The sequence below is a fragment of the Macrotis lagotis genome, chromosome 1 (genome assembly GCF_037893015.1).
Source record: "Macrotis lagotis isolate mMagLag1 chromosome 1, bilby.v1.9.chrom.fasta, whole genome shotgun sequence".
In the NCBI taxonomy this organism is placed as follows: Eukaryota; Metazoa; Chordata; class Mammalia; order Peramelemorphia; family Peramelidae; genus Macrotis; species Macrotis lagotis.
The window spans coordinates 694158758-694183930 of NC_133658.1; the positions used below are offsets into that span (position 1 = coordinate 694158758).

Below are 25173 nucleotides of genomic sequence, written 5' to 3' on the forward strand. Positions count from 1 at the left end.
AAATTTGGAATAAACTTATCATCTTTAGTATCTCTAATAGTCTAAAACCTTAAGAAACTTTTTACTTGTCTGAAATTATCTGAATGTTTGTGCTACCATTTAAAAAACTTAAGATATTCTTAAGACAATACACATATACTTAAAAATTTTGTGCCTAAGATATCTTCATTCTCAGATGGCCCAAATCTAAGGTATTTAATAAAATACTCATACTTACTCATACTCATGCTGACTCATACTTTACTTGATTAGTTAAATCACAGAGATGAAAAATTATAGCACTTCAATGGATTTCACTAAGGATGCTTACCACAAAAGCATCAGTGTGTTCATCAGATTCAATTTCCACATCATCTTGAATTTGTGCAACTGTTAACTCTTCAAGTGGCTGAGGCTGTAAAATAAGGCACTGTAAATTTGGCTGCTGAGAAAAGTAGGCTGATCAGATATATCAAAGTTGTATTAACAATTTAACAACTTTCATTAGGAAAATATGATTTGAGAATTTTCTTCAATAATAGTAACTATTACTGCCTTACAAAAATCTATTTGAACTGCATTCTTCTATTAAACAACCATTTTCAATTATAAATCAGGTTTTTTTATTGATTTTTTTTAAGTTTTTGCAAGGCAATGGGGTTAAATGGCTTGCCCAAGGCCACACACAGGTAATTATTAAGTGTCTGAGGCCAGATTTGAACTCCAGGGTTGGTGCTCTATCCACTGCACCACCCAGCTGACCCTTATAAATCAGTTTTAATATTAATAGGAAGCATGTATATTTAAGTTGAAATTTAGGTTTCAAAAATAAATTAAATCAATATCAAATGATTTCAGCTGGCCAATATTACACACTGCAAATACTACACTTAGAGAATTAAGGAAATTAGTAAATGTATTTGTGATCACTTTTTTCACATACTGAGTTTTTTGAATAGTATAAAGTATTAATTTCTTCTCCAAGTAGCAATTAAACAGAATCAGCATTTTTGAAATATTTAAAAAAGATTATGGGGGAATATTTTAAAGTTGTTATTATTTCTTTTAAAAAGTATTATTGAGTATCAGTGAGGAACATGATATAAAGGAACTTAAAATAGGAGAGATAAGATTTGTATAGAAATAATTATCAGACAACAAACAAATAATTACAACAGAAGGAGAAACAAAAACTAAGAACCATAGGATTCAAAGTGGAAGATTACCAATAATGTCCAGGTAATGATGAGGCAAAGCTTCAAAAAAGAGGAAATACTAAAGCAGTGCCTGTTCGAGAGGTGAAGACTTGGGTAGGGGTTATTCCGGGTGGAATGATGACTTGAGTCAAGACAAAGATAAACAAGTTAAACTTACAGAATGGCAAGTAATACAATTTTGTAGGATTCTGTTGCACTACAAGATTTAGGTGATTGATTCACAGTATGTAAGGTTAGAAAAGCAAGTTGAAGCTTTATTGTCTTGTACCTTAAATACCAGCTATGGGTTTTGGAATTTATTTAATGGACAGGGAAGAATTGCTGACAGTTTTAAAATAGGAAAATTATTTGAAAAAAAATAGTGCTTATTGTATGGTTTTTTGATGAATGGCACTGCAAATGAGACAATGAAATATATAATTTTGGAATAAACTTATCATCCAAGAGAAGGAAAATAAGGATAACAGACTACTTCAAAGAGTCCAAATGTGAGAAACAAGGGCCTGAAATGGGGACTGACAGTAAGAAAAGAAAGGAAGGTATAGATTTTAGAGGCAAATGAAAGAAAAATTGATAGACCTTGGTGACTAAATGAAGGTCAGGAATGAGGAAAGGAGAGAGAACAGTAAGATTACATATGTGATGAGAATAGTGGTACAATTAACAGAAATAAGAAAACTTAGGAGGAAGAGCTAGTCTGGGGTTAGAAAGAAGAAGAATTCAGTTTAAATGATTTTTTTTTGAGATGTTGGTGGAAAAAATCCTATATATATATATTAGAAATGGGGGAATGGTGACTCAGTAAATTGTTAAGGATAAAGATTTGATACTAGTCTACCTAGAGGTGATATTTGAAGCTTCAAGTAAGATCACTAAGGAAGCCTGTCTAAAGAAGAGGGCCATACCTGAGAAGTAGAAGAAAGAGGAGGAACAATCAAGGGAAATGGAGATAAATTGTTCAGAGATGTAAGAGGAGAAGCAGAATAGTCCAATGACAAGGCATAAGAGGTTTTTTTTTTTTGGTACTTCAATCATTGCACATATATATATATATATATATATATATATATATATACACACACACACATACATATATATCACATTTTTATAATGAATTATAGTTATATTATTTTCCCTTCTAAATTTTATGCTATTTTAAAATTTAAGTCCAATATAATTCATTTTTAAATCTGACAATGTCTAGTACATTAGAAGATGTTCAATAAAAGTTTGCTGAATGAACATAAGGAAGAGGTAGCTCAAAACTACTGAATGCTGCAGAGCTCAAGAATGAAGCCTAACAAAAAAAAAAAAAGAAAGGATTTGAAGATTGTAAAGTTCCTAGGAATCATAAAGAGAAATTTCAGTGGAATGACAGGGAGAGAAGTCATATCACAGAGGATTAATATATGAGTGGGTTTGTTTTTTTGTATGTTTAGTGAGAAAGTGGAAGAAGTAGGAAAAAAGACTTCTCTTGAGAGGTCTAGACGTAAGAAAGATAAAAAAGCATCAGTAAATACTACAGTTGAGTAAAGGTGTATATTTATATTTTAAACAGGGGAGAACTGTTCTCTATTGGAAGAAAGACTGAGCTAGTGGGAAAGAAGTTTGAAGAAATAAGAGAGAAAAGAATTTAGGAAGTAAAGTCCCAGAGAAAGTGGGAAGAAACAGAAGCAAGAATACACTTAGTTTTGTTTAGAATAGAAGGACTACCTCTCTTCATCTTATGAGGGAATGAGATGGTGAATGAATACACAGAAACCTGAGGGGAAGAGAATGAAAAAAAGAATGAAGGAATTAGTATTGTCTGGCCTGCATACTCTCAGTAAAGTAGAAGGTAGAAATCATCTGCTCTGAGTAGAAGATAAACAGGGGATTCAGAGATTTAGGAGGAAGGAGAAAGTTTGGAAATATGTAGAATCTAAAAGAAAGTCAAGAGATGAACTAAAAATGTTGCTGTTCAACAGTGAGGGTCCAATATTAGAAGAGGAAAGGCCACTGGAGATCAAGTGCAACTTCCTCATATTAGAGATGAGGCAGCTGAGATCCCAGGGAGGTGAAAATACGTGCTAAAAGCCTAACAAATCAGTTTAAAGAGTGGGATCAGAACCTGATGTTTGGCTCTCAGGCCAGCTCTCCTACTGCTAGACTGTGCCTCCTCAGAGAGCATGGATCTGTGGTTGACCTGGTCCATACAGCTTCATGACTCCATTCATGCTCAGCAAATGGAGAGGAGAAGCGGAGAAAATGGAAGCAGTGATAGATGATGCAATGTTAAGAATTTTCACATTAAGTATAATGGAAGGAAGGAAACAAGTATATATTAAGTGCCAATGATGTCAGGAACTGAGGTAAATGCTTTAGAGGTATTATCTTAGGAGGTATGTACCTTTGTTATTCTCATTTAACTATTGAGAAAACTCAGGTAGATTGTCTACAGGTTAAGTAACTTGTCCAGAGTCACAAAGCTAGTGAATGTCATGTGGATGAAGAACAGGGATCATGATGGAAATGGCCATGTATGAGTCCAAGATAGGTATAGATGTAAGTGAAAATAGGAAAGAGCTAATGAACTTGGGAAATAGAGGATCATCAAAGAAATAGAGGTTAGGATGAAGGTAGAGAGAAGGTTCAGTGGGGACAGGACATGGAAATGAAAGAACAACCCTGGCAGAGTAGTTCTAATGATGAGACTGACCACTGCTGATGGATGGCTTAAGAAGAGCAGAGATGGGGGCAGCTAGGTAGTGCAGTAAGATATCAAGGTTCCCCTCCCCTTCTCTTATACAAGGAAAGTGTCAAAAAAAAATGCTCTCACTGGAGAGGCCTGTGGAGTACAAAGCTACTTTCACTTAAGCTAAGGTGACAGAAGTTAAGTGACCATTAAAAAATAGAGTATCTTGGACATTGCCCCACAACAGAGCAAGCATTCCACCAGGCATATTGGAAGTGAAGTATGGTAGGCAACAAATTAGGGTAGGGATGAAGTGTGACTGAGTTGAATAGGAATGTCAGGACAAGAAGGGATAAAAATGAAGGAGAAAATAAGGATAAAAAAAATCAGACCATATGCTTGTGTTATTAGTAGAGGAAGAAAAGTGCTAGGCAGACAGAATCCATGAATTTTTTGTATGCAATATTCTAATCTTTTCTATTTATTTGAATATAATAGCCTTTTATAACAATATGGCAAACTAATTACTTAATAAACTAAAGAAATTACCTTTTCTTCCATCTCATAATCCACTCCAAATATAGGACTGGCAGAATAGACTCTGTGAAGTGAATTTATTTCCTTTACTGACTCCTGTAGTTTTTCCATAGGATCTATTTTGAAACCAAGAACATATCCTCCACTCTACAAGAAATAATAATTTTAAGAGCCTGAAAAAATATTTTTATCACATAAAGAAATTATGCTTAATCTCCACATATATCCTTGATCTCCAGGGAATAATTCCCACACCAGGTCAACCTATACTCTGGCTTCCTCATTCCTTTCTCTCAGAGCCCTGAGACCCCATGCTTGATTGTTAAGTTTTTTCCTTTTTTTTTGATGTTGGGGGCCACTATTTGATCAGTTCCAAGCCAAGCAAGCACCATGTGAGTATTTTCCACTTTTCTCTTCCAACTTCAGCTCCCCCCATATATTCTCCTCTCTTAGAACAGAAACTCCTTGAGGGCAGGGACTGTTTTTACTTGCTTTATTGTATCCCCCAGCCTGGTACACTATTAAGAATTTTAAAATGCTTTCTAATTTTTCCATGATTTAGTTATTATGATGCATAGCAGATTGTAATGGTCAAAGGAGTCAACTTTTCATTGAGTTATTTATTGGGAATAATAATAGACTTTTAAAAGGAGACAGGTATTAGCTTTGCTTGAGATTAGTTCTTTAAAATGATATAGGAGACTTGATTATGACAGATCACTGGGAGAAATGGTATAATATCTCCTGTTTTAGCTATAAAAAATTGAAAAATAGAGAAATGGATAGCCTTTCATGGGTCTCAGTGTAGAGAGGAAATACAGGATGTGTGTGTGTGTGTGTGTGTGTGTGTGTGTGTATGTTCATGTCAATTGTATACAATTCTACATGACTTCATTTAGGAATTTTCTTAGCAAAGAAGCTGGAGTAATTTGTCTTTTCCTTCTCCAGTTTGTTTTACAGAAGAGAAAACTGTGGCAAACAGGGATAAGTGACTTGTCATATAGCAAATGTCTGAGACTCAATTTTTTTTTTTTTTTTTTAGGTTTTTGCAAGGCAAATGGGGTTAAGTGGCTTGCCCAAGGCCACACAGCTAGGTAATTATTAAGTGTCTGAGACAGGATTTGAACCCAGGTACTCCTGACTCCAAGGCTGGTGCTTTATCCACTACGCCACCTAGCCGCCCCTGAGACTCAATTTGAACTCAAAAACATGAGTGTTCCTGACTCCAGGTCCATCATTCAATGCAGTGTGCCACCTACCTAGCCAAATAATTATTTTACTTTAATGAATCTCTACTGTTAACATTGGGATATAGTATAAAGTATAAAGGTTTGTACAATGAGAGATAATAAAAACATTTAACTAAAAAGATCTACCCACATAAAATTTTCTTAACCTAACAAGTATTATTGTTTTTTTCTGGTAACATCTAAAGACTTCAATCTTCCTATGTACCTTTAAACATTTAGTTAAATCCCTTCCTTACTTGTTCTCCCCATTAGGAATACAATCATATTTATTGATAATTTCTCAGACCTAGGCTGTCACTGAGATCTTGTACTTATTAAAGAAGTGTAAAAACATTAAATATCTTACCTGTTGAGAGCACTCTATAACAAGTGCTAACCCAAACTTTGAATCTCTGACCTTTATAGAACGCTAGTTACAAAATGAAAAGGAAACAAAAATGTATTTTAGATTATTTGGTGATAAAGACTATTTACCATTTAGTTCACTTATATTATTAGGTTTTTGATTCCATTTTTCTCTTGGTAAATAATAACTACAACACAATAAATAGAACCATCAACATCTAACAGATAAAAAAAAAATTTCTCCCTGTATTACTCCACCATGGAAACCAATTAACACACCACTACCAATGATGAAACAAAATTTTCAAATGAACAAAGTAAGAGACTGAAATAGAAATGTACAAAATGTTTCTGGCTGTATCATGCTTTGGTACCAGGCAACTTTAAAAAATGAGTTAGGGACCAGTGATTTGTGAGCACTTTAGGTCCATTCCCTTTTGGGGGCTTCTTTGGCAGATGTGGTCCAAATGGATATGCACTTTCTCCTCTCCACTAACTGAACCCCTCTTCTTACCATCTGAAAGAGCATTACCTACAGGAGATCCTTGTGGTTACTTAAAAGGCTACTGTGTGGTGTTAGAATTAAATGGCTCTAGATGACTGATCTACAGTTCATGAGTAGAGGTTACAGGAAGCACATCAGACTTCTGCATTGTATTCTGGTATTCTTCTGTTTCTCAACCTAGCATAGTATCCAGCATATAGTAAGTGTTCAATAAATGCTTTATTTCTCCAAGTAGCTTTCTCTGATCAGTTCAGATGAAAGTGAGCTTCAAGTGCCCTGAACCTCTTCCTCCCACTTACTTCCCCTATCCCTTCCTTTGTTTCTTACTTCTTCCTTCCTTATTCTACTGCTTTACCTCTCTTAACTTTCTTCTGTTCAGATTAAAACATGTTAAAACCACTTCTAGGCTTTGTCATACTTAACTTCCTCTCTAATCCTTGATGATATTAGTGTTCTGAAACAATACTTGTATTAACTTCCTACAGAATGAAAATACTTTAAACTTTTTCAGTTCCTTCCATTTGATGGTTTGTATTTACTCTTTTATTAGATTTTATTTTTTGACTCCTGTGTTTGTATAACAAGGTCTCTACTCAATTATAGTCTTCGTATCAAGAATGCCTGAAAATCTGTATTTTGTTAGAAGCCCATTCCAACTCTGCCCCATCCTCTCCCCGCAACATATACTTTCCATACTTTTGCCACATTGTTTATTCTTATATGGAAACATATTAAAAGTCTTTTTTTAGTAAAACAGAAAATATTAAGAAATAATGTATTCCTGGGACACTAATGCATTGTTGGTGGAGTTGTGAAATGAGCCAATATTTCTGGAGAGTAATTTGAAATTATGCCCAAAGGGCCATAAAACTGCATACCCTTTGATCCAGCAAGACACTACTGGATCTGTACCCCAAAGAGATCACAAAAAAGGGGTAAAGATTCCATGTGTGCAAAAATATTCATAGCAGCTCTTTCCATGGTGGCAAAGAATTAGAAATTGAGCAGATGCCCATCAGTTGGGGTATAGCTGAATAAATTATATTTTTTTTGAATGTGATGGAACACTATTGTTCTATAAGAAATCATGAGCAATGGGACTTTTAAAAAAAACCTGGAAAGACAAATTGATACTGAGTGAAATGAGCAGAACCAGAAAAACATTATACACACTAATAAACAACATTGGGTGATGATTGTATGGACTCATTCCTTTCAGCAGTACAATAATCAAAGATAATTCTAAAAGACTTGTGATAGAAAATACCATCCATATTCAGAGAAGGAATTGTGGAATTTAATAGCAGACCAAAGTTACTATCTTTAATTTTTAAAAGTTGTTTTATGTATTATGTCTTTTTTCTCTCTAATTTTTTCTTCCATTTGGATTGGATTCTACTCTCATGATTAATATGGATCTATATTTAGCATACTTATACATGTAGAGCCTATATTAGATTGCTTTCTGAAAAAAAAGCTGCCCCCCTAAGTTTCTGAAAAGAAAGGGTTGGAGAGAAGATGGAAGAGAAAGGAGAAAAATGTAAAACTCAAAACAGTGCAAAAAAAAAAAGAGTGGTGAAAACTACCATTGCCTGTAGTTGGAAAAAGAAATAAATTAAAATATTTAAATTAAAAAAAAGAAATAATGTTTTCTGCAGCCTTGGACAAAAAGTCAAGAATTTTTTTAGGAAAATAATATCATTGCCTTTCCCTTGCCTGAATTCAATGAGATTATAATTCAATTAAAGGTAGTCTTCAGTTTCCCTTCCCCTGAAGCTATCTGGGCTAAAAATACAACCTTCTCCATAGAGAAAAGTTATAGATTTTATTTCTGCATGGAGTTCCATTGATTCTGGGAGAGGAGTTGTCCAAAAAAGAATGGGAGGATGTTTTTGCTACTGTACTATTTTCTTAGCTCATTAATTCTGAGTCATTATACTAGACTACATTTTTAACATACTGTTAGCTTCCTTTGTTCAAAATTCCTATGAATGCTAACTAAAATTGCTTGGTGCAAAAAGCCATGTCAGAAGGCATAAGGGACCTAGGGTAATTTGTCCATCTTTCTCTAAATCAGAAAATGTTTAGTTATTAGATTATTGTTAAATAAAACTGTTTACTAAAATAATTGTAACCAAAATAACAGAGTAAGCTATTAATATTTTTTCTTTGAAACTTGGTTGTGAGCCTAGATCATCTACTTTTTAGAATATTACATTCCAAGTTTCTTTTTTTTTTAATTTATTTAAGGCAATAGTGTTAAAAATTACTTGTCCCGGGGAGCTAGATGGCGCAGTGGATAGAACACCGGCCTTGGAGTCAGGAGTACCTAGGTTCAAATCCAACCTCAGACACTTAATAATTACCTAGCTGTGTGGCCTTGGGCAAGTCACAACCCCACTGCCTTGAAAAATCTAAAAAAAAATGACTTGCCCAACAATTTTGGGGTATCTGTGATGGAGAATACTATCTGTATCCAGAGAAAGAACTGTAGGGGCAGCTAGGTGGTGTAGTGGATAGAGCAGCAGCCCTGGAGTCAGGAGTACCTGAGTTCCAATGTGACTTCAGACACATAATAATTACCTAGCTGTGTGGCCTTGGGAAAGCCACTTAACCCCATTGCCTTGGAAAAACAAACAGAAAGAATTGTGGTGTTTGAACAAAGACCAAATACTATTACCTTTAATTAAAAAAAAAAACTGTTAGCTTATTATGTAATCTTGCTATCTTTGTTTCTTCTTAAGGATGATTTCTCTCTCTCTCAACACATTCAATTTAGATCAATGTATAGCATGGAAACAATGTAAAGACTAACATACTGCCTTCTGTGGGAGGAGTGGGGGGAGGAGGGAAGCAAGATTAGGGGAAAATTCAAAATAAATAAAATCTTTAACTTTTTTTTTTAAAAAAATGACTTGTCCAAAGTTGCAGTTAGGAAATTATTAAGTGTTTGAGTTCAAATTTGAACTGGGGTCCTCCTGACTCCAGGGCCAGTGATCTATCTATTACCTAGCTGCAACCCCCTCCCCCCAAGTTTCTTAATACTGGTAGCTGCTAAATGTGTGATCCTGACTATGGTTCCTTGGAATTTGAAATCTTTCTGGCTACATATCATATGTTCCTTTTCTGGACCTGGAATCTATGGATTTTGGCTATGTTGTTTCTGGAAAATTTAAATTTAGAGTTTCTTTTGGGGGGGTGACGACGTCTCTATATGTTTACTCTAACCCTGGACTGTAATAGATGTGGAAAGCTTTCTATTGTAATTTCTTAAAATGTGATATCTAGATTCTTTTTTTTTGTCATGGCTTTCATATAGTGCAATAATTCTTAAATATTTCTTCTTGATCTCTTTTCCAGGTTACTTGTTTTTGATATGATATATGCTGTTTTCTTTTGTATTTTTAATCTTTTGATTTTTGTTTTTAACATTTCTCATTGTTTCAGTCATTAACTTCTGTTTGGTCTGTTCAATTTTTCAATGAGTCTGTTAACTTGATAAGGCTTTCTATCTCTTACACTAAACTGTTAATTCTTCTTCCCTATCCTTCAAAATTCTTGTTTCCTTTCCAGTTTTTTCCTCTAGCATTCTCATTTTATTTACAAAATCATTTGTTAATACTTGCTTCATATCTTCTAGGAATCTAGTTGACCTTATGTCCACACTGTTCTCCTTTGAGGTTTTGAATGTGGATGCTTTTGATTCACCCTCTTTTATGTTTTGGATGTTCCTGACAACAGAAGCATTTTTTATTGAGGGGGTCTTACATTATTTAACTCATTCTTCTAACATTACTTTTCTTTTTTTTATTTATTTTTATTAAAGATATTATTTGAGTTTTACAATTTCCTCTGCAATCTTGCTTCCCCCCCCCCACCCCGGAAAGCACTGTCAATCTTTACTTTGTTTCCATGTTGTACCTTGATCCAAATTGGGTGTGATGAGAGAGAAATCATATCCGTAAAGAAGAGAAGTCTAAGAGGTAACAAGATCAGACAATAAGATATGTTTTTTTACAAATTAAAGGGAATAGTCTTTGCACTTTGTCCAAACTCCACAGCTCCTTATCTGGATACAGATGGCACTCTCCTTTGCAGACAGCCCAAAATTGTTCCTGATTGTTGCACTGATGGAATGAGCAAGTCCTTCAAGGTTGAACATCACTTCCATGTTGCTGTTAGGGTGTACAGTGTTTTTTCTGGTTCTGCTCATCTCACTCAGCATCAGTTCATGCAAATCCCTCCAGGCTTCCCTGAAATCCTGGCCCTCCTGGTTTCTAATAGAACAATAGTGTTCCATGACATACATATACCACAGTTTGCTAAGCCATTCCCCAATTGAAGGACTTTTACTTGATTTCCAATTCTTTGCCACCACAAACAGGGCTGCTATAAATATTTTTGTACAAGTAATGTTTTTACCCTTTTTCATCATCTCTTCAGGGTATAGACCCAGTAGTGGTATTGCTGGGTCAAAGGGTATGCACATTTTTGTTGCCCTTTGGGAGTAGTTACAAATAGCTCTCCAGAAGGGTTGGATGAGTTCACAGCTCCACCAAGTGTAATAGTGTCCCAGATTTCCCACAACCCTTCCAACAATGATCATTATCCTTCCTGGTCATATTGGCCAATCTGAGAGGTGTGAGGTGGTACCTCAGAGAAGCTTTGATTTGCATTTCTCTAATAAGTAATGATTTAGAGCAATTTTTCATATGGCTATGGATTGCTTTGATCTCCTCATCTGTAAATTGCCTTTGCATATCCTTTGACCATTTGTCAATTGGGGATGGCTTTTTGTTTTAAAAATATGACTCAGAAATGAGTCCTTTGTCAGAATCATTAGTTGTACAGATTGTTTCCCAATTTACTACATTTCTTTTGATCTTGGTTACAGTGGTTTTATCTGTGCAAAAGCTTTTTAATTTAATGTAACTGAAACCATCTAATTGGTTTTTGGTGATGTTCTCCAACTCTTCCTTAGTCATAAACTGCTCCCCTTTCCATAGACCTGACAGGTAAAGTAGTCCTTGATCTTCTAGTTTGCTTATAGTATTGTTTTTTTATGTCTAAATCCTGTATCCATTTGGATCTTACCTTGGTAAAGGGTGTGAGGTGTTGGTCTAATCTAAGTTTCTTCCATACTAACTTCCAATTATCCCAGCAATTTTTATCAAAGAGGGAGTTTTTATCCCAATGGCTGGACTCTGGGTTTATTAAACAGCAGATTACTATAATCATCTCCTACTTTTAGACCTAGTCTATTCCACTGGTCCACCACTCTATTTCTTAGCCAATACCAAACAGTTTTGATGACTGATGCTTTATAATATAATTTTAGATCAGGTAGGGCTAAGCCAACTTCTTTTGCACTTTTTTTTATTAAGCTCCTGGAAATTCTTGACTTTTTATTTTTCCATATGAATTTACTTACAATTTTTTCTAACTCATTAAAGTAATTTTTTAGAATTTTGATTGGTAGGGCACTAAACAGATAGTTTAGTTTTGGTAGAATTGTCATTTTTATTATATTAGCTCTACCTATCCATGAGCAGCTGATATTTGCCCAGTTATTTAAATCTGATTTAATTTGTGTGAGAAGTGTTTTATAATTGTTTTCAAAAAGATTCTGACTCTGTCTTGGCAAATAGACTCCCAAATATTTTATATTGTCTGAGGTTACTTTGAATGGGATTTCTCTTTCTAGCTCTTCCTGCTGTATCTTGCTAGACATATATAGAAAAGTTGAGGATTTGTGAGGGTTTATTTTATAACCTGCAACTTTGCTAAAATTGCTAATTGTTTCCAGTAGTTTTTTGGATGATTTCTTGGGATTCTCTAGGTAGACCATCATGTCATCTGCGAAGAGTGAGAGTTTTGTCTCTTCCTTCCCAATTCTAATTCTTTCAATTTCTTTTTCTTCTCTAATTGCTGATGCTAACATTTCTAATACAATATTGAATAGTAGTGATGATAATAGGCACCCTTGTTTCACCCTTGATCTTACTGGGAATGCCTCTAGCCTCTCCCCATTGAATATAATGCTTGTTGATGGTTTCAGATAGATACTGCTAATTATTTTAAGGAACCTAACATTATTTTTCAAACTGCAATTAGGGCCAGACTCAGCACACTTGTGGAGGGAATTTCTGGGTCTTGTTTGGTTCTGATATATAATCTTTGGGGTCCTACTACTTTTTCTGAATACTGAATACTATGTTCTCATAGGGTCTTGGGACCACTTAGCCTTCTGTGGGGACCTGAAAGTCTTCTATGACCCAAAACAGTATGATTTAGGGAGAAGTATGATACTGCCATCTTGCTATGCAAGCCCCTGATCTTGGTTTGGGACTAGGCAATACAACTATGAGTTTTTGCAAGGCAATGGGATTAAGTGGCTTGCCCAAGGCCACACAGCTAGGTAATTATTAAGTGTCTGAGACATGAACTCAAGATATTCCTGACTCCAAGGCTGGTGCTCTATCTACCATGCTACCTAGCCACCCCCCATCTTTACTGGTTTTAAGTAATGAGTCTTTTGTTTTATTTTATTTTTGCAAGGCAATGGGGTTAAGTGACTTGCTCAAGGACACACTGCTAAATAAGTGTTGGAGATTGGATTTGAATTCAGGTCCTCTTAATTCCAGGGCCAGGACTTTATCCACTACACCACCTGTGAGCTGCCCCCTTGATTATAAGTCTTAAACATCTCACTTTTGAAGTTCTTTTGGCAAAACAGTCAACAAGCAATATTATGGGCCAAGGCAGTCTACCAAGATACAAAAAGACAAAAAAGTAGTTCTATTCTCAGAATGCATAGTCTAATGGGGGGATAACCTGCAAACAACTATGTAAAAACAAAATATATATAGGATAACTAATCAGCAGAGGGAAAGCACTAACATTCAGTAGGAAAGCCTTCTTAAAGAAGGTGAAATTTTAATTGAGATTGTTTTATTATATTTATTTTATTTTTGTACAAATGATTTTTTTATATACATTACTAAAATATTCTTGTTTAGGAGTAAACATAATACCCCCTCCCCCCAAAAATAGACCCTCATGAGCAATAAAGTGGAAAAAATTAAAATTAAAAAAAAATAATAATAATAGGGACAGCTAGGTGGTGCAGCTCCTGGAGTCAGGAGCACCTGAGCTCAAATCCAGCCCCAGACACCCAACAATCACCCAGCTGTGTGACACTGGGCAAGCCACTCCAACCCCACTGCTCCACAAAAACCGTAAAATAATAATAATAATAATAATAATAATAATAATAATAATAATAATAATAATAACAACAGTAATAATAATAGGGGCGGCCAGGTGGCACAGTGGCACTAGCCCTGGAGCCAGGAGCCACCTGGGTTCAAATCTGGTATCAGACACCCAACAATCATCCAGCTGTGCGGCCCTGGGCAAGCCATCCAACCCCATTTGCCCTGCAAACCCTACCCCCCAAAAATAATAATAAAAAATGTGCTTCAATCTGTGTTCTAACACCACCACTCTGTCACAGGTAGATCACATTCTTTATGATAAGTCCATCACAAAAGCTACTTCCTTATTTTTCCACTGTTGCCATTGCTGATCGCAACTCCCTCCATTCATACCTCCCTGCTACCATATACTATATTTTCTCTCTCCTTTCACTCTGTCTCTCTTCTTAAATGTGCTGTAGGGTAGCTAGTGGCACAGCAGACTGATCACCTGCCCTGGCGCTGGGGCCAAGAGGCCCCGAGCCCACATACCACCCCTAAGGCCCAGCAACCACCTAGCCCTGTGGTCCCAGACAGGCCATCCAATCCAGCCCCTTGCAAGAAGTAAAAAGAAAATGTGTTATATCTGACCACTCTCTCCCACAGTCCACTCTCCTCTATCACATCCCCCCCTTCCCCCGTCCCCTTCTCCTTACTCTAGATATCTATAGCCCATTGAGTATATATATACATATACACATATATATGTATATATGCTGCTTCCTCTCTGAGCCACCTCTGATGAAAGAAAAGGTTCCCTCATTCCCCCTCACCTTCTCCCTTCCATATCATTGCAATAGCTCATTGTGATAAAAAAAAACTTATTATATGGAATATCTTAGCCTATTCCGCCTCTTCTTTCTCTTACTCCCATTACATTTCCCTTTTAGCCATTGACTCCCTTTTTACAATATATTATATCTTAAAATTCAGCTCTTTCCTGTGCTTCATCTATAAAAGCTCCTTCTACCTGCTCTATTAAATGAGAAGTTTCTTATGAGTATTATCAGTATCATTTTTCTATACAGGAATACATGTAGTTCATCATCATTAAGTCCCTCATATTTTACCTTTCTCTTCCACTCTCTATGCTTCCCCTGAGTCCTACATTTGAAGATAAAACTTTCTGTTTTAACAGGAACATTTGAAATTCCCCTGGTTCATTATTCAGTTTTGCTGGGTAGTTGATTCTCGGTTGCATTCTAAGCTCCTTTGCTTCTGGAGTATTATATTCCAAGACCTACGAGCCTTTAATGTAGTTGCTGCTAAGTCCTGTGTGATCCTGACTGCAGCTCCACAATATTTGAATTGTGTCCTTCTGGCTGCTTGTAATATTTTCTCTTTGACTTGGGAGTTCTAGAACTTGGCTGTAATATTACTGGGGGTTGTTCTGTTTGGATCTTTATCGGGGAGATCGGTAGATTCTCTTGGTTTCTACTTTGCCCTCTGCTTCTAGGATATTTGGACAATTTTCCTGTAGGAATTCTTTAAAAATGATGTCAAGGCTCTTTTCCTGATCATGGTATCCAAATAATTTTTAAATTATCTTTCCTAAATCTGTTTTCCAGATCAGTTGTTTTTTCAATGAGATGTTTCACATTTTCTTTTAATTTTTTCATTCTTTTGGTTTTGAAGTATTGTCTTGACTTCTCATAAAGTTAGCAGCTTCCTTTAGTTCCATTCTACATCTGAAGGATTTGTTTTCCTCAGAAAGCTTTCTTATCTCTTTTTCTATCTGGCCAATTCTGCTTTTTAAACCATTCTTCTCCTCAATAACTTTTTTTTTTTTAGGTTTTTGCAAGGCAAATGGGGTTAAGTGGCTTGCCCAAGGCCACAAAGCTAGGTAATTATTAAGTGTCTGAGATGGGATTTGAACCCAGGTACTCCTGACTCCAAGGCTGGTGCTTTATCCACTAGGCCCCTAGCCGCCCCTCCTCAATAACTTTTTGAACTGTTTCATCCATTTGACCTATGCTGGTTTTTAACGTGTTATTTTCCTTCAACATTTTTTTGGATCTCCTTGACTAAGCTGTTCACTTCTTTTTCATTTTTTTCCTGCATCTCATTTCCTTTCCCAATTTTTCCTTCTATTTCCCTCACTTGATTTTCAAAATCTTTTTTCAGCTCTGTCATAGCCTGAACCCAATTTCCATTTTTCTTGCAGTCTTTAGATGCAGGAGCTTGTACTTCCTCATCTTCAGATTGAGTATTTTGATCCTTCTTGGGATTATAGACCATGTATTTCTCAATGGTGTTCTTTTTTCTCTGTTTACTCATTTCCCCAGTCTGTACCTGGTCTTGGGGTGCTTCCTGAGCTTTTGAGTATTACTGGGACACTCCCCCACAAGGATCTCAGTGTGAAGCTCTGTCTTCCCTCCTGGTCTGTGAATGACCACAAGCACACCCCTTTACCCCCTATGCCACGGGGCTGAGGTAGGGAGGGGAGGGCAGGCCCTGCTGTTCTATGGGGAGCCTAGACTGTGATCAGGATCTGAATGTGGTCAGAGACCCAAAGTCCTGTTTCAGGGACAGAGCACAGACCTCGGAAGTCTCTCTCCACTCCCCTCCCTTTGGTAAGCTGAGCACTCAAGGCTTAGTCGACTGGGGGCTCCTGCTAACCAGCTCCACCTGCTTCAGATTCCTGGATCTTGGCTGCCATGGCCACACTGCTCATTGAGTGCCCTGAGAGCTGGGCTTCATGCCTTTGCTCTGGCATTGCCCCCCCCACTAATCTTCCAAGTTGTGCCCAGTGCTCCCCGGGGGTGTAGGTCAGGAAACTGCCCTGACTGCTGTGAGCTGCAGGTCATCCTTCTAACCCCATGGAGCAGAGCCTTTCCACTATTTTCCAGGTTAAATTGGGCAGGAGAATTGCCTCACTGGATCCCTCTGTGGGTTCTGTCTCTTCAAAATTTAGTTAGAATCCTTATTTTATAAGTTTTGAAATCTTATAGAGAGAGAGCACCTAAGACAGGCTCTTCTCCTGTTGCCATCTTGGCTCCGCCCCCCCTTAATTGAGATTTAAAAGGAAGTCAGGAGATAAAGGAGGGAAGGGAGGGAGTTATAGGAATGGAGCACCAAATAAATGCATGGAATTGGGAGACAGTATCTTAAGTGAGAGACAGCAGAAAAGTAAGTGTCACTGGACTGCAGAGCACATTGAGTTGAGTAACATAAAAAGATGGGAAAGACAGGAAGAGACCAGATTAGGAAGTTTTCTGAACCCCAGAGGATTTTATATGTGATGCTTAAAGCATTAGGGAGGTAATGGAACTAATTGAATCAGGGAGGGGTGATATGGTCATACCTATTTTTTAGAAGATCAATTTGATAGCTATGAGAGGGACAGACTAGTGTGAGAAGAGACTTGAGGCAGGAAGAACAACCTGAAGGCTACTGCAATCATTTGGCTATTTGCGATGATGGCCTAAACCAGGGTGGTGGCAGAATTGAAAGAGAGGAGAGGGCAGAAATGAGAGACAGTGACATACAATAAGTGTGTGCGCGCTGCTATATATAATTATACATACCCTGGGGTTATCTTATATTACCTTATAAGGAAGTTGTGGGATTACTTTTGATAGCCTAAATACCTTGCAAGAGGTCCAAGAAAGGCCTACTTTATAATTTCACTTCATAGTAAATATGGTTATTTGAAAGTTCCAACATACTTTGCTTTTTCTAGAATGCTGATACTGGCATACTATTCTATGACTATATTTGGATTTTTTCCTTTGTTGAAAAAGCAAATCATGACCATTTTTAATCATAATTAACTGGGCAATCTATAATGAAAACTGCTACTACTTTAACAAAAAAATGAAATAGTGAACTGTCTAAAACAAATCATAAAATCCTTTTGGGATTTATATTTATATAGTAGTATTTACAAAAATATGAAAATAATAAAATTTAAAGTACTAATAAAATAGGGTCAATCAAAATGTGCATACTTACAATTTGCAGATATGGTATACTGACATTGAAACTGTCATTCATATTTGCATGCCAAACAATTCTCACATTAGTAATAAAAAAGGTTCCCAAATTTCCCTATAAATACAATTTAAAATATGCATTGATTAGAATCCATAAGTGTCCATTGAAAAAATTCTAAATTATATTTAATAGTTCTGTATACAATGCTTAAATTAAACCTTCTAGCCAACAACATCACAACTCTTTTGCTCAGGCCTCAAGATGTTAGAAAAATTATGTCAAGTTAAGAGAAAAAATATAAGTGACAACCTCTCAAGTCCATCAGGGGATACTTTATAACTCTTGCTACCATAAACTAGAGCATACAATCCTTTCCCAGGAATTATAACTACTCAAAATCTTATTCCAAATTCTCTAGTTTGAAAGTCTAGGGGTGGCTAGGTGGCGCAGTGGATAAGGCACTGGCCCTGGAGACAGGAGTACCTGGGTTCAAATCCGCCTCAGACACTTAATAATTGCCTAGCTGTGTGGCCTTAGATGGGCCACTTGATCCTATTTGCCTTGCAAAAAAACCCCCCTAAAAACAACAACAAAAAAAGTCTAAAAATCTTGAAATTAAAAAAAAAAACATAGCCAGTGCTTAAAATAAAATATTAAAAATTGCATTTATGTAAATAAAGTGCTTTGCACTTTTTTTTTGACAACTGAAGTTAAATGAGTTGCCCTGGGTCACTCAGTTAGTAAGTGTCTTAGGCTGATTATGAACTAAGGTCTGCCAGACTCCAGGAAAGAGTTTTCATTACTACTTTATTCCAGTTTTCTTTCATAGCTCTGAGACAATAGTCTTCAGAGAACTGAAAATGTCTATCATCCAAAGGGCCAACATCCACTACATCACCTAGTAGAACGTTTTAGATATATTATCTCATTTTAAATTAGAAAAGGACACATTTTGTTTTCAAGATGTTTGGAGTCATTAAAAGATTTTTCAGTTTCCCAAAAATAATTTAACCTGTTTTCTTCTTCAGTTCTGGGCCCAATTCACTGTCTATTGCACTATATAATCAACATACACAAATGTATACTAAATGGACATGCTCTATCTTCAGGCTGTCCATTCAACTGTATATTATGATTTGGATAATCTACTTAGTTTTTCAAATTTTAAAAGTTAGACCAAACTTTCAAGTGCTTATGGATCTATGTAATGTTCTGGGATAAGATATTATCAACCCAGTATCACCTGCAAACATGAGCATCAGAGGACTTCACTATCTATATGGAATTCTTCAAATGGTTCTGGAGCTCTTCCATCACAATGGCAAACACTTTTTGGCTGGCATGAATCTCCCTATTTTATGCTTTGTCTGATATTAGCAATCATAGGTTATCAAGTAAGATTATCTATGATCTTAAATATTTCAAGGAGTCCTACATTTTAACACATGGAAGAGAAAGAACTTTCAATACTAATATATTCCAGTTTTCTTTCATAGCCATGAAACAATAGCCTCTAAAAAGCTGAAAATTTCTATCACTCAGAGGGCAACATTAAGAATTGAGGAGAATGTGAACCACATTACCAACAAGGAATTAGGAAAAGAAGCAGAATGAAGGATATCATTAAAGAAATGCCTGAAAAAAAGAAACTGAAGCAAGTCACATGGAAACAGTGAAGTAGAACATAGAAAGAGTGATGGTGCCCTTGTAATGCCAAGAGAAATCAAGGAAGTCTAGCAGCACATTAGGTAGATCTCTTGTATAGGGAACTTATAGAAAGATACAGACAAGAGTTTCCAGAATGGGTAATCATAAATGAGCCATTATTTGGAGGGAATGTTTATATTGATGTAGCATCATTTGAGTATCTGAGTAGATGAGTTAAGTAAAAAATGACTATTAAATAGGCAAACAAAGCTCTATTAAAGTCTTGCATTGAACCATACCTGTTCACTCGATAAATTCCAAACACCATTGATTTTATCATATACTTGTTCCTGTGGTAATAATCTTAGTTGTTTGTTTTGAATTAATGCACTCCTCAGTTTAAAATCACGGTACATTTTGGAAGTTTCATAAGCTCTATGAGAAAAAAAATAGACCAGCAAAGCTGAAAATGTAATTTTTAAGCTAATTTAAACTAATATCCTGTCTAAAATATTACCAATATAATTATACATTTATTCGTTATTGCATCAATTAGTATACATTAACTAGTCTTACAAAAGTAAATTTTTAGTTTTTGCTTCAATGAAGGTTAGTAGTCAGTCAGTCAACATGCATTTATTAAGATCCTATGCTATGCCAAGCATTATGCTAAACACCAAAGATACAAAGAAAGGCAAAAAACAGCCTCTGCTCAGTCTAATGGAGGAGGGAACAAGTGAACAACGATGTAGAAAGATGACATTTTTATGCACATACACGTAATACACACAAGATTAGAGAGGATCTCAGAAGGAAGAAACTAGCATATATGGGGTCACTTAATAAGTAACCAGAAATTTAATGGCAGGCCATTTTTCTATTTTATGTTTAAAAAAAATGTGTTTAAATTTAGTAGTGGCTATTCTTAACATCTAAATTATTAGGTACAAAAAAATCTGTAATATTCTTAATGATCATGCAGCACAAACTACTCATCAGTCTAGGGAATTCCTGGGGAGGAAATTCCTTCCATTATGGAATATCTGCAACTGTTTTCCAACTTAGAGATTTTTCAGTCAACTAGTATTAATTAAGAGTCTCCAATGTACAGGCACTATGCTGAAGTTACTATACTTTGGTTTTATAAAGTTTCCTGGGGCACTGAAGGGGTAAGGACACTTTGAGATCAGAATTCTTTCTAGTAGGCCATGAGTGTCTCTATATTACTTTCTAGATATAAAAAACACAACTTACCTATATAATATGGAACTTTTGTTTTCTATATATAACCTATATGTGCATATATGCATTTATACATGGAACAATAATTTCTGCAATTCCTACATATATATATGTACACATATATATATATCCCTACACACATTACACACATATATATGCATATGCATGAACACCCATAAACACACACACACACACACACACACACACACACACTCTCTCCTCTCTCTCTCTCTCTCTCTCACAGCTAATTCTCTCTGGACCTGGAGTCTGGAAGACCTAAGCTCAAATTTGATCTTAGACACTTACTAGCTGTGTGACTGAGAAAGTCATTTGACCTTTCTCTGACTTAGTTTCTCTACTGTAAAATAGGTATAATAAAAGCAACTACTTCCTATGGTTACTGTGAGGATAAATGAGATAATATTTATAAAGTATTTGGCACAGTGCTTAGCACACAGAAGGAGCTTTTAACATAGGCTTCTTTCCTTCCTCTTGTTGAAATACATCAGTCCATTTTCCTACTTGGCTAAGTACAATATTCTGAAGAAAAATATTTCTTTGATAAGTCAAGATCTTATAGTGACTCAGGATCAGTATTCTGAACATCAATGATTATAATAATAATAAGAGATGTAGAAAACATAGGAAACTGGTTTGAACTAAATCAGAAACCTACCCTAGGAGTTGTTTTGCTTGTTTCTTTAAATACCTAATATAATCTCATTTTCTTTTTCTGAGAAAGAATAAATGCTGGACAATATTCTAAGTAAATGAGGTTTCTGATTAGATGAATTTCACTTTGTTTTAGTTTTCTGCATGTATAAATTGGCCAACCATTTTCCAATATCAATAAAAGGACTTCCTTAACTTTCAAAATAGAAAGTTATGTATAAGTAACATCATATAAATGTAACTATAAAAGTATGCCTCTCATTTTTAGACTTCTTTGTTACATAAAAACATACACATACAAAGTACAAATGTGAATTTTCTATTTCTCTAATCATGTACCCTTAATAAATGATTGAAAGGAAAAGTACAGAAAATGCTTATAACATTTATCTATTACCAAATAGATATTGATGAATTGCCATCTTTCCTTGGTAGTTCAAAGTTATTTCTAACATTATACTCAAATCTTTGTATTTTTTTGATTACACACAGACACACAGACACAGACACACACACACAGACACACACACACACACACACACACACACACACACACAGAATTGGGAGAGTTTCTGAAATATAGTGCTAATTTGATCCAATGGTTGTGGCAAACAAAGAAACAAAAAACAAATAAACTGACCACCTCTCTGTTGAGAGAAAAGCACTTTCCAAAATTCCTCAGTTTTCCAGTGAGAAAGCTTTTATTAATGCAACTCTCCATTTCTCTTTATCTAGCTAGTTACTGTGAACAAATAAGAATCCTGGAAAAACTTTTAATGTTTCAACTTACAAATGAGATGAAAAAATATACTTTTGTCAGATTTCTTATAAGGATATTATTTCACATTATTATTCTGGGAAAATGATATTCTATTCTTCTCTGTACTTTAATTCATATTCTTTGATATAAAATAACTAAAAAGTATCTAGTAATTCAAAAACTTTTTTAACCATACCTGTGTACTGCAATGACAGAGGTAAAAAGTCTAGGATTCCCAGGAACCACATTTGTAAATATAAACTCAAAACGAGTATTGTTACACTTTGTTAGTATATAAAGAGCTTCAGTTTGGCCTCTTAATTTCTGTAAGAATAAATTGTTAATGCTTATTAATAATTTCTATTTCACAGGTAATTATTAGATAACAGTGAAAAAAGCTAGGTTAAAATGCAAATACAAATCTAAAATAATTACAGATCTAAAACATATCTTTGCTATTCATTTAATGGCTAAAGACTAGACTTATAATTCCATTGATACAAAGACTCTTAGATAAGGAAGAACCTTCATCTAATGCAAACTGGCAACCTCTCTGTAATTTATGACTTCAGCGGGGTGGCTAGGTGGTGTGGTGGATAGAGCACAGGCCCTGGAGTCAGGAGGACCTGAGTTCAAATCCGACCTCAGACACTTAATAATTACCTAGCTGTGTGGCCTTGGGCAAGCCACTTAACCCCATTTGCCTTGCAAAAACTTAAAAAAAAATTTATGACTTCAGAAAGTTGTCTGGAGCACAGAGATGCTAAGTGATATGCCCAATGTCACTCAGCTGGAATGTGTTCAAAGAAGGATTTGAACTCAGGTCTTCCTGGTCTTGAAACTAATGCTCAATCTATTCTCCAAACTACCTCAATATTTTTTAACAAACTGACTTTTAACTATTGCCCATTACATTTTTTTTTTTTTTTAGATTTTTGCAAGGCAATGGGGTTAAGTGGCTTGCCCAAGGCCACACATCTAGGTAATTATTAAGTGTCTGAGGCCGGATTTGAACTCAGGTCCTCCTGACTCCAGGGCCGGTGCTCTATCCACTACCCCACCTAGCCACCCCTGCCTATTACATTTTTAACAACTTTAATAAGTTTCATACTTTTTATACTCACAGAGTTAGCAGTTCTTGTTGTAATATTGATTATACAGTTGTAGCCAACAGCTAAAGTTAAAAAATAAAATATGAATGTTAAAGTAAATTTAATTGAGAACACACATTTCAAGAAACAAAGTACATCTTTCTACACTTTTAAACACCAACTATACAGTGGAATAAATGTATTTTAAAACTCATAAATTACTGTCAGTATACTTTTTTGAAAGGAAAAGGAGAATTATAAGTAATTACTTATTTGCCTTTTTTCTAAAAAAAAAACAGGATGTGGGAAGTCTGCTTCTTTATAATTCACATAATATAAACTTAAATGAAATTTGGCATTTTTATACCAGATAAAAAATATAGCAAGGGATAGTGGGAAAACAGAAATATTACACAATAATTAATGGAAAACCCTAAGACTATATTATTTTATATTGTTTTAAAGATCAAAAACACAATTTATCATGACTTTACCACTACATCGTTATGAGAACTAAGAATTCACTTGTTGTAGCTAATGGAAACAGGTTATTGGTTATAAAAATTAAGTCAAAAGCGAGTATCGGGGTGGCTAGGTGGCATAGGGGTGGCTAGGTGGCGCAGTGGATAAAACACCGGCCCTGGAGTCAGGAGTACCTGGGTTCAAATCCGGTCTCAGACACTTAATAATTACCTAGCTGTGCGGCCTTGGGCAAGCCACTTAACCCTGTTTGCCTTGCAAAAAACCTTAAAAAAAAATACGTATCAAAAAAATCACAAAACAAAGAGGAATCACACCGGAGATGTGGGAAAGAGCCATCTGGCAAGTGTTTAATTTCTTTTTTTTTCTTTTTTTAAGGTTTTTGCAAGGCAAACGGGGTTAAGTGGCTTGCCCAAGGCCACACAGCTAGGTAATTATTAAGTGTCTGAGACCGGATTTGAACCCAGGTACTCCTGACTCCAGGGCCGGTGCTTTATCCACTGCGCCACCTGGCCGCCCCTAAGTGTTTAATTTCTTAAAAAAAAAAACCCAAACTCCCTTCTTTGAAGCCCTAATCCTATATACATTTCTAGAAAATATGATATGGCTGAAAAAAAAAATAATGTAGAAAAATATACTTGTATTATGATGCAAAATTTAATTACTCTATAGAATTCTTTATATTTTATAAGAAAGTTCCTTTCATGGAATACATTGTTAGGCATTATAAACAATTATGAATGTAGTAATTTACTTCATAGATTTTGTTAATTTAAATATAATACTTACAAAGATTGACTCTGGGTAATGCCAAAGAATGCCATATAATTCTCAAATTTGTCACTAATAATCTACCTGAAATAAAAGAACTGAAATGTTTAGCTGTCTAGAGATTTTAATTTGTAATACATCTGTAAAATATGAAATCTATGACTTTTCATATAAATAACAAACTCACATTTATAGAACATGTAACTGTTAAAGTGTTTTATACATATTATCTTATATTATCCACTATTATGAAGTGAGCAGTAAAATTATCTAATTTTACTGAAGAAGCCAAGGTTCAAAGAGAATAAGTACTCAAAGTCAAGACTGAAAGCTAGGTCTATACCACCCATTTATTTCCTCAGTTAAAAAAATTATGGTTAACTATACAAGTGATCTTGTTTGATTACAGATTGAATAAAGTATGCTATTTTTCACTTTCTTCTTTCATTCTATTTTTTTGAGTCCTCTTGTATGAAATGACTAATGTGAAAATGTTTTCCATGACTGCATATGCATAACCTATTTCTGATTACTTATTGTCTTGGGAAGAGGGGAGGGGAAGACAAGGGAAGGAGAGAGAATTTGGAACTCAAAATGGTTAAAATAACAAATATTAAAAATTATTGGAAAAAATTATGGAAAAAAATAAAATATATTAAATTAACAAAATATTTTCAAGAAGCTAAAAGAAAGATAAAGGGCTTGGTTTTGGCAAGAAGAAGGACCACTTCTTCATTGGAGACTCAAATAAAGGAGGATCTAGCTTAAAAATGTAATGGGCATTTGAGTTGAGCAGCAGGGAAGAAAAAAA

General features: G+C 35.3%; 1 protein-coding gene across 1 annotated transcript in view; it reads right to left on the reverse strand.

The window, feature by feature from the left end:
* The window catches only part of LOC141507783 (BBSome complex member BBS5), a 34015-nt gene that overhangs the window by 3157 nt on the left and 5685 nt on the right, over window positions 1–25173 (reverse strand). Inside the window, exons 3-10 of the mRNA XM_074215766.1 lie at window positions 24381–24446; window positions 23145–23194; window positions 22217–22344; window positions 19646–19781; window positions 17718–17813; window positions 6004–6066; window positions 4420–4554; window positions 311–394 (exon numbers count right to left, since the gene is read on the reverse strand). Coding sequence (XP_074071867.1) covers window positions 311–394; window positions 4420–4554; window positions 6004–6066; window positions 17718–17813; window positions 19646–19781; window positions 22217–22344; window positions 23145–23194; window positions 24381–24446 — 758 coding nt within the window. The remainder of the gene's footprint in view (window positions 1–310; window positions 395–4419; window positions 4555–6003; window positions 6067–17717; window positions 17814–19645; window positions 19782–22216; window positions 22345–23144; window positions 23195–24380; window positions 24447–25173) is intronic.